At 43.6% G+C, this 9,928-nt stretch overlaps 1 protein-coding gene across 1 annotated transcript in view; it reads left to right on the plus strand.

Annotated features, from left to right (window-relative positions):
* The window catches only part of LOC139373274 (alpha-1,6-mannosylglycoprotein 6-beta-N-acetylglucosaminyltransferase A-like), a 106,014-nt gene extending 96,373 nt beyond the window's left edge, over positions 1-9,641 (plus strand). Inside the window, exons 14-18 of the mRNA XM_071113603.1 lie at positions 2,509-2,655; positions 3,152-3,268; positions 4,350-4,424; positions 5,546-5,703; positions 6,389-9,641. Coding sequence (XP_070969704.1) covers positions 2,509-2,655; positions 3,152-3,268; positions 4,350-4,424; positions 5,546-5,703; positions 6,389-6,587 — 696 coding nt within the window. The 3' untranslated portion in view covers positions 6,588-9,641. The remainder of the gene's footprint in view (positions 1-2,508; positions 2,656-3,151; positions 3,269-4,349; positions 4,425-5,545; positions 5,704-6,388) is intronic.
* The last annotated feature ends 287 nt before the right edge of the window (positions 9,642-9,928 follow it).

Here is a 9,928-nt window from a genome sequence, read left to right on the forward strand (position 1 = left end):
ACTAAATCTCCTGAAACGTACACTAACTTGCGTTTACAACCGTATTGAAGACGGGGCCCATGTTGTTCCCGCTTTCATTGGATCTAAGGTCCTAATTATCTCTTTATGACTTGAGAGACAGAATTTTGTACCTAGAATGAAGTACAGTAGGCTACAATTATTGTCCTCCCGCTCTACATGCAATTTGCGTCTTCCCTGTGTGGTATGAGGTTTGACCATGGGTTGTTTGCATAGCCAGCCTATCCCTCAGACCAGTCGAACGGGTTCATCTCATCTCCTCTGTCATGCTATGCCAAAGGGCCCTTCTATTGAAATAACAGTCCAAGATGAAGCATTGGTCTGGAGTAGGGTGACGTTGCCCCTACACTCTGATCTTGGGTCAGTTTAGCATTTTCCCCACTAATGGTTATGGTTAAGATTCAGGGAGGGTAAGCTGACCCTAGAACAATATCAAATCAGAGTTTATTTGTCCAGTGCACAGCACAGTACAGTAACATGCTTGCAAGCATCTATTCTGTTATTAGGGGAAACTTCACTCCAGATCCATGCTATTGCAAAAGGGCCCTTCTGTGGAAATAACAGTCCAATGTGACACATTAGTCTGCAGTATTTAGTGCTGGATCACTGGCTTTTCTCTCCTAGGTCTCGGCCTTCTTTATACTGGCATATGACCACATTCTTCTTCTGAAGTTGTTCAAGTACTGTATTTCATTGAAGGTATTTACTACTTTTCCCTTTCACATCGCTAGCTACCTGTTTCTAAGTGATATCTGAAGCACTCAACTTCTCACCTCCCCCTATATAGATTCCTTCTCACAATTTCCATTTAGCATATGCTACGCTATGCTTTTGTATGCTGTGCAATTCTATGCTGTGCTATGCTACACTACACTGTCTGAGAGGAGTTTGCTCTATAAATAGCAGCTGTTTGTCAGGCCTGTGGGCTCACTGGGCTGCAGTCTTGCCTGGGAGGAAGCACCACCAGTCAGCCTCTGCTGCCACCTGTTGACAAAACGCTGAAAGCTGCAGTCAATCCTATCTACTGTCTGTCCCACTGCTGTTCAGTGGGGTTCTCCAACTCCGGTTCTGGGGAGCTACTCTCCTGGGACTGCAGGCTTTTTCTCCAGCTCGTCACTAACACACCTGATTTTAAATAATCATGATAAGGATTTCACTCTGGACCATGATTAGATTAATTAGATGTGGTACTGCAGGGCTGGAACAAAACCCTGCACACCCAGTAGCTCTTAAGGAGAGTAGTGCGGTACAGTGGCAGAGGAGAAGGATGATATGGGTATAGGCTGAAGAGAAAGGAATGGTATGGGAGAGTCCATGTACAGCAGTGTTGCCAACAGTGGGCCGAACTGAAGAGACCCTCTGTCTTCCCAGGCAGGGCCGGCACTGACCCGGTGGGATCTGGCCCTCGCCGACTCACAGACCAGCCATTGTGGCCGTCGCTGACCCTCCGCTATAACAACCCCAGCTCCAATGGCTCTCTCTTTACTAATGGGGCCTCAGACAAACACATTATTGTGGCACGCTTCACGGGCTAGTCACCTCTGGTTCCAGCATGTTAGAAGAGCCTCTCAGATATTTGCTTTGGTCATCCAGCTCAATGGGTTTTCTATTATCCTCTGTGTGTGTGTGTGGAGTCTTTGTTGGGGTGATTGGCATGGCCTCTTCTCTCCAATGACAGGACCGTATTTGTGCGATGAGCGTTTTTTTTCACGAGAAGTGCGAGTAATACAAGTGCTGTAGCTGCTGTACTTGTATCAGTGCCGAGTAGTGCGTGAACGAGATGGCTTCAATGTTAAGTACATAAAACCCACTTATGCCATATATATATATATTTATATATTTATTATTATTTCTTTATTTTTATATTTAAAATAAATAAATAATAATATTCACCACTCACTAATTCAGTCATTAACATTTTATCCCTGGCATGCATGTGTTTTTTCCCCAAGTAAAAACAGGTCAGGGGTTTCAAACCCGTGAGTCTCATATCCAGAGACCAACCCTAACAACACCCCTTACTTCCTCCTCTGGTCATTGTTTGTCTCTGTGTGTGCACGTTTTCATTCTACCATGTGTGTGAACTCCTCGTTAGCCCCTCCTTGGGCCGACACACACACAGACCACACAAAAGCAAGACAGGAGAAGCCCTCTTTTACGACCCAGTTTTATAGCAAAACACTTAGGGATGGTTAAAAAACAATAAAAGCTGTTACTGGTGCAGAGGAAACAAACGGACACGGCTGTGGGAATTCCAGGAAGTAAGAGGTGTCTCCTCTTATTTCTCAGAAGAGGAAAATATTTCTCGAACTCACACCTGCAATAGTTTTTTTCATCCTGGCACTGATTCTGCTGATGGGGTCTTGCAATAACTGTGCTATGTAGTTGTTGTTTCCCACTTAACTTAGTTGAATGCATTGATTGTAAGTTGCTCTGGACAATAGCATCTGCTAAATGTCAATGTAAATGTAATGCTCTTTTTCTCCATAGCTGTTTGTCGGCCTGTCCTTCCCCTACGAAGGCCCCGCCCCCCTAGAGGCCATAGCCAATGGCTGTGCCTTCCTCAACCCCAAGTTCACCCCTCCCAAGAGCAGCAAGAACACAGACTTCTTCAAGGGCAAGCCCACCCTGAGAGAGGTGAGGCGCCACTCTGTCCAGGGACCCCAGTCAAAGGGCGTGTGTGTGTGAGGGAGAGAGACAACCTAGTCCTCTATTCCCTTCTGTGCTGCTACCTCTCCTTTCTTTTATTCATGACAGGTCCTCCGTAATAAGTCAGTCTGGTGTTTGTTGAAGGATAGGGTCTAGTTTGTTGAGCGTGTGTGCACGATAGTTCTTCTGTGATGTGGCTCTCCTATTGAAGTGAACTACTGTGTCGTGTGTTTGATCCTGTTTTTAGCCTGCCAAGGGACTGTCTATTTATTAGCTGACTAGCTTATTCAGCCAATGTGACTTCAGTATTGTCTGAGGTCGATGATTGATAGTGCACAATCATCTCTGGATAAGAGCATCTGCCAAACCTGCTAAATGACTCAAATATAAACGTGAATAAATAATAAAACATAGCACTATATATCTTGTCAAAAATATTTTTATATCAGTTGAAGAAATTGAATAAAAATGTGTTCTCATGCAGTTGACCTCCCAGCACCCATATGCTGAGGTGTATATTGGCCAGCCCCACGTGTGGACGGTGAACATCGACAACCCTGCGGAGGTGGAGAGAGCCATCCGCTCAATCCTCAGTCAGAAGGTACCCTTAAAACACACACACACACACACAAGCATAATACATGTTTTCCTGCTCACATTCTCTCTTTTCTATTCTTTTAGCACAGTCTGAAATGAAAACTCTCCCAGTCTCATTTCCTAAAGCCTCACATACACAAACGATTGTACCAGTCAGGGAAGCAGAGAGCATGATCACAAATTCCAAGGGGGCCCGAATAGAAGAATAAGAGTAATTCACAGAGAGATGAATTGAGAATAGCAAAGTGAGAGCTTTTCTATCTCTCTCCCCCCTCACTGGTCCCGTGCTTATTTAAGTCCAGGGGCAAGCAGACCTCGTGGCTGTGTCCCCAATGGCACCCTATTCCCTATATAGTGCACTCCTCTATGGGCTCTGATCAAAAGTAGTGCGTGCGCTATGTAAGGATTAGGGAATGTGGTGCCATTGGGAACACTGACCTCGTGTTATTCTGCAGGGGTGCCCGAACAATGGGTATGTTCATTAGAGAAGTCTCATGGTTTCTGTGTCTCATATGGTGTCCAGACCAACAGCCCTCAGCTTAATTTTTCTCTCTGGAGAAAATAGTGCACTACTTTTGACCCAGGTCCCTGGTTCTGGTCAAAAGTAGTGCATCATGTAGGGAATAGGGTGACATTTACCATGCACCCTCTGTCTCCTCTCTCTACGGCCGAGAGCGTAGAATGTTATTCCACCAATCACAAAGGTTTATTCACCAATTACAGAGTTTCACAGCACCTTATCTGAAGTTGTTTCGATGGAACAAGGATGCAGCTCAGTAGTTTGTCTCATTGAGTTTTGCTCTGTTGACTACAGAATGTAATGACTATAGTGGGTGGAGTTCTCGCTGATATCCTTGGCGCTACTGTAGGTAGTTGGTTGTGTATATATATTTCAGGAGTGTGTCCGTCTAGAAGGCCTCGGTCAGGGTTGGAGAGTTCTGACGCGCGTGTGCACACATACTGTACACACACTTGCGCTCTCTCTCTCTCTTCAGCCCTTCTTTTCTCAATGACCCACTACAGTACCTGTCCCACTATAGTGCTTATGTCCAGCTCTAGCCTGACTCTGTGTTTTCTATCCTCAGATCGAGCCCTACCTGCCCTATGAGTTCACCTGTGAGGGGATGCTGCAAAGAGTCAACGCTTTCATTGAGAATCAGGTACGACCTCGCTATAACTGTCCTCTCCATTGTCCGGTACAGCAGTCAGACCCCAACTGTCATTTTTCAGTAAGTGCAGATCGGGAACAAGATCAGCATAGTTTTGTTACACACTGCTTCTTTCTATCATGGTTTAGGCAGGGAAAGGCTAGCTAACTATGCCTCTCTGATTTGCTTCGGCAGACTGGCGCCAAGGCCCATATTAACAAAGTAGTAGGAGTGCTAGGATCAGTTTGATGTTTTACGTCGTCATAAATAAGAGGGGTGACCTGATCCTAGATCAGTATTCCTACTCCGAGACGCTTCTTGATTACAGGCCCAGATACGTTAACAGGCCAGCTTGGCTCCCTTTTAACGGCCTGAGCCTCACTAAAATGGACATTATTGAAAGAAAGAAAGTATCAGAGCCTCTGAAGTATTCTACAGTGCATTTTCACTGAAAAAAAAGGACCGCCGTCCTGTTTCAGGTTAGAGCACAACTGGCCTCTCCTCTATTTGTCATGCCCTTGCATATAATATTTCTGTCTTGTAGGGTATATCATCTTTCTATGAGGTTTCTTATCTTGGTGTTGACTTTGTAGCTGCTGATGACAGCACGCAGCTGCTTTTCTCTTCATCGACTGTGGACAGATTGGGTTCTGACTGTATCTTTTTTTGCAGTGTTTTTAAAGTTTGAGTCGTGACACACTTGGCTCTGTGCCCGTTGCTTTCTCGGTGTCTCCCTCCCTCTGCATCTGTCCTGCCGCACTTTGTGAGAACTGCTGATGCAAAAAGGGCTTTATAAAATACATTTGATTGAGCCTGTCTGAACGAAGAGACGTCCCTATGCGCACTTGTCATTTGCCGAAAGGGTCCTATGCCAGCCCTGGGGAAATGTCACTTTACACACTGAACAAACAAGCAGTCAGTGTGCTGTCTGTCCTATCGATGGATATGAGCTGTTGCCATTTTTTTATGAACTGTTCCACGTTTCATTCTTGTATTTTGACTATTCAATACAGAATGTGAAATTATTTTACTATAAAACTCTCCAGTGTTCTCTCTCCCTGCCTCTCTCGCTCTCTTTCCCTTTCTCTCCCCCACCCCCATTCACCCTTTACTGTCTCTCCTTTTCTCTCTAGGATTTCTGCCATGGCCAGGTGATGTGGCCTCCCCTCAGTGCTCTGCAGGTGAAGCTGGCTGAGCCGGGGTGCTCCTGTAAGAAGGTGTGTCAGGAGGAGCAGCTCATCTGCGAGCCCTCCTTCTTCCAGCACCTCAACAAGGACAAGGACCTGGCCCGGTTAGTGTGTGCACATATAGTACATCTTAACATGCATTTTGCTTTCTACCCAACAGGTGGCAGTATAGCATACATTTATATTCAATACCTGTCCGCTGCTGTGCTGAATTTGCATCACTAGAGGTCACACACAAGCTATTCCCTTTATAAAGTTTCAGAGAAAAAGTGAGACAGATCTGAGGGAAACATCATTTATTGCAGATGTCAAATGTCAACTTAAGCAATTTCAAATTAAACTCAGTCGTCAGTGTGAGTGGTTATTGAGACGTCAGGACTCAATGTAATGGCTGTATCCAGACTGTATCACATCCGGACGTGATTGGGAGTCCCATAGGGTGGCGCACAATTGACCCAGTCGTTCGGGTTTGGCCGGGGTAGGCCGTCAATGTAAATAAGAATTTGTTCTTAACTGACTTGCCTAGTTAAATAAAGGTTCAATATAAAAATAAAAAAATGGGGATCAAGTAAAGGAATTTTCTCTTTGAGCTGCAGTGCATCGTAGCAGACACAGTGATGCTCAATCTGTCTGTCTGTCCAGACTGATATCCCAGATGTTTAAGTACAGATACATTTTTACTTGTGTGTCTTTGTTCTGTGTATTGTGTCTTATGTACTCCAGCAGCATAATTCATTTCCCTGTGTGGACAATAAAGTAGAACTTCATATTTACCATTTTCTGTCTCAGGTTCGGCATGGACTGCCAGACGGTGGAGTCGTCGGGCGACACGGTGGTGCCTGCGTACAGTGACGCACGTCACCACTGCGTCTTCCAGTCGGACCTGCTGCTGTTCAGCTGCGCCGGCGCCCACCCCTCCCTCAAACGCGTCTGCCCCTGCCGGGACTACATGAAGGGCCAGGTGGCGCTGTGCAAAGGCTGCCTATAGCCCCTGTCTGTCTGGGTGTGTGGAGAGGATCGAACTGGAGTGGATTGGACCCCGTACCCTTCCAGAGCGCTGCAGGGAAAAGGGGGGTTGGGGACCTCTAGCTCTGACCACTCAGATGGCTTGACTCCTCCCCCTAGCTCCACACCTGCAGCCTAACTCCTCCCACAGCCAGTCCTCTGGAGGGAGGAAGAGCCGCCTGGGAACTAGACAACCATGAGATATTTGTATTATTTATGTCTGTTTTTAATCTCCTGAACTTTGACCTTTTTAAGGCATTTTGATCAGCTTGTCAGACAGACACAGAATCGGCAGAGAACTGGAAATTCAAACGGTGGACAGAGAGCTATATACATATTCTGGGAACTAGGAATGTTAATGAAACAGTTTCCAGTAAGGCACGGGGCAGGAGGAAAGGAGGGTACAGAAAAGAGACATTGAGCATCAGCCTGAATTACTTGAATCAATGAGAGTCGCTGTATATTTGAGGCGGAGCGCATGGCAACAGAGCTCCCTACTGCCCCTAGGCTGTGTGGCAGTGGGTGGTACTCTCTCTCTCCAAGCTTGTAGTCGCATCGTGGGACCAACGAGCTGGTGTGTCGCCACACTCGGCATGCTTTCCTTTCTGCCCCTGTCCCCTTTGAACTATGTCTGTTTGCACTGGAGACCCATAAGGGGCCGTCCCAGGCAATAAGGCTCAATGTCCACACTAGCATACTACTTAGGATGAAACAATGCACAGGGCATGTATTCTGAATGGTATACTCCAATGGAAAGTTGCCCATAGATCCTGATCTATGGTCAGTTTTTTAATTTTCCCTTATTTATGGTTAAGGGGGGAGTGGAAGCTAATCCTAGATCTGTACCTAAGGGAAACTTCACCAAAAAGAATGCAAGTGTGAAGAAGAAGCAGAGCCAGTTTTACACTGTAACTGTACCGCTCCCCATAGTAGCGTCTAGACGGGAGTGGTCAGATGTAGATATGTTGATGTTCCAAATCACAAATCACTTTTAATCCTGAGGAATTGTCCCTCGTGGTCATTCCCAACAACAGCTCACATACACACAGTACACCATAGCTCCTCTGTAGCCCTGCATGGTAGATTGACCCTCCTCATGTTCCCAATGTGCAGACTAGACACATTCACTGCCACAGACACCTGACTGACCAGTTGGGATGTGCTGAGGAGAAGAGGTGTGAGCAAAATAATTGCCAGTAGCCAATGAAAATCATAATTTTTAATTAATCAATTTCAATCAAATGTTTCAAGAAATTATTATCAGATCAGTCACATGCAATAGCTACTTGATGGGAGTCTGTGTGTGGATGATATAGTGTGGTGCTGTAGTGGGAAAGGTCACACATGCCCATTGCCTTGACCACAATAGATTTATCTGAAAAATATTCTAAATTATTTAAGATATATATTGATCAAGAATATTTGTATTCTAGATAAGTATTTATGTATACACTAGACTGAAAGATCACATACAGTACATCCATAGAAATAACTTTGTAAGTTATAGCTCTTGACAGAGCAACACACACACCTGCAACTTTAGTTTACTTGTTTCCTTCATTTGGAGATCGTTTAGGATCCTAATTTGCTTGCCAAGTTTATATTCTTTAAGTGACAATAAAAGTTTGAATTAGTAGTCCTTGTTGTGAATGGAAATAATGCACTACTTTAACAAAATATATTACTAATACTGTATGTTCTTCATATGGGGTTTAATTTGTTTTATTTATTTTGTATAGATGTTTGCTGAATTGTTTCTTTTTATTTATAGAAAAGTTCTTTTTACAGAGGCTAATTGTATTTATCGAAAAATAATATAACGTGTACATTTAAGTGGATGGATGAGACGGGAGTTGTTTGTCCAATCTGACTCCACCCTCCAGCAACAGTGATGAGAGAGAATGAGGAATTAAAGATAATATCCAAATGCTTTGGAAACTTGGCAGCAAAAAAAATCAACTTAAACTCATCAAAAGTAGTACACTATATAGGGAATAGGGTGTCATTTCAGACGCACCTTGAGACCGTCCACAAAGACTGATGAAATGTGTTGGACTGGACAGTAGTGACAGATGTCGCTCTCCTCTCATCACTGTGCTTTCGGGGTGATGATGATGATTTTTTTATTGTAAATGCCAGCAAGAACCTCGTGACATTTTTATTTTCAGATCTTAATGCAAACCATTTGCACATGTGTAAATATAGATACGTTGTCTTTTAGATGGTCACTTACATTTTATGACTTGCTATTTTTCCCGTTCTGTCCAGATCAGTTTTTATTAAGTTTGTGTATACGATCTGCAGCCAAGCTACCGTTATAAAAAGTACATGACGTGCCTTTTGATGGTTATTACTAGACTTATCGTACCTGCCCAATAGATCTACCAGAGAAAATTGTGCCAGAGAAAATTGTTAGTTGAGTTCACATAGTTTGCTAGAAGGATAATGTTTCTTATAACATTAACTGTAAAGGTAAACAGTAATTGTATGTGTTGGACTTTGATGGTTAAAACAAATGTCTTAATGCTGTTGTGGACATGTTTACCGAAGGCTTGTAGTGGGGTAAAATACAGCATATGAAAGCATCTGCTTTTTTTTGTGGCAGTGGCCTTGTTCTACTTGTATTAGAGTCAGACTTAGTCTTAGAGTCAACTATTTCTTTCCTTTCATTGGTTATTTATAAATGAGTGATCTTGAGAACCAATATAAATAGCCTCCATAATTGTCTATTTGAAATTGGTTTGTCCTAAAATGATAGCTGAAAGGAAGATGTTATGGACATGAGAAGAGTTCCTTCAGTCTCTTTAACCCAACATTTGAAATGTCTTCGTTGTCAAATCTGCATTTGCCTTCATACATATTCATTGACTTTTTTTCCCACAATCTCAACCTTGTTTTAAGCTATCATGGAAAAGCTAAAGCAACGATTGTTCTGGGACTAAATTACGACTGTACAAAAAAAAACACATTTTGTTTTCAGTTTGGCGAATAAGTGGGATATAACTTTATTTTTCAATAAACCTTTTTCTGTGACAAATGGGTCTGTCAGGTGTGTTCTATAGAAATGTACATTGTTTAACACTACACACCTCATCTGTGTTAGCAAACAGGAGTAGTCTGCCTTTCTGCTGTTTTACTGACAGTTGATTGTGTAAAGCCTAAGCAAATCTTAACTGCTGCTATCAAAAACGGACCACTGAACCACATTGTGCAGAGTTTACAATCGTTTGAGGGTTAGATACAATCCGTAGCGCTAAAGTTCCACATTGTAGCCTGTGACATTAAAGGCAATCGTTGCTTTAGCCGTGTTAGCGGTGACTGCAT

The sequence above is a fragment of the Oncorhynchus clarkii genome, chromosome 18, assembly GCF_045791955.1.
Source record: "Oncorhynchus clarkii lewisi isolate Uvic-CL-2024 chromosome 18, UVic_Ocla_1.0, whole genome shotgun sequence".
Classification (NCBI taxonomy): Eukaryota; Metazoa; Chordata; class Actinopteri; order Salmoniformes; family Salmonidae; genus Oncorhynchus; species Oncorhynchus clarkii.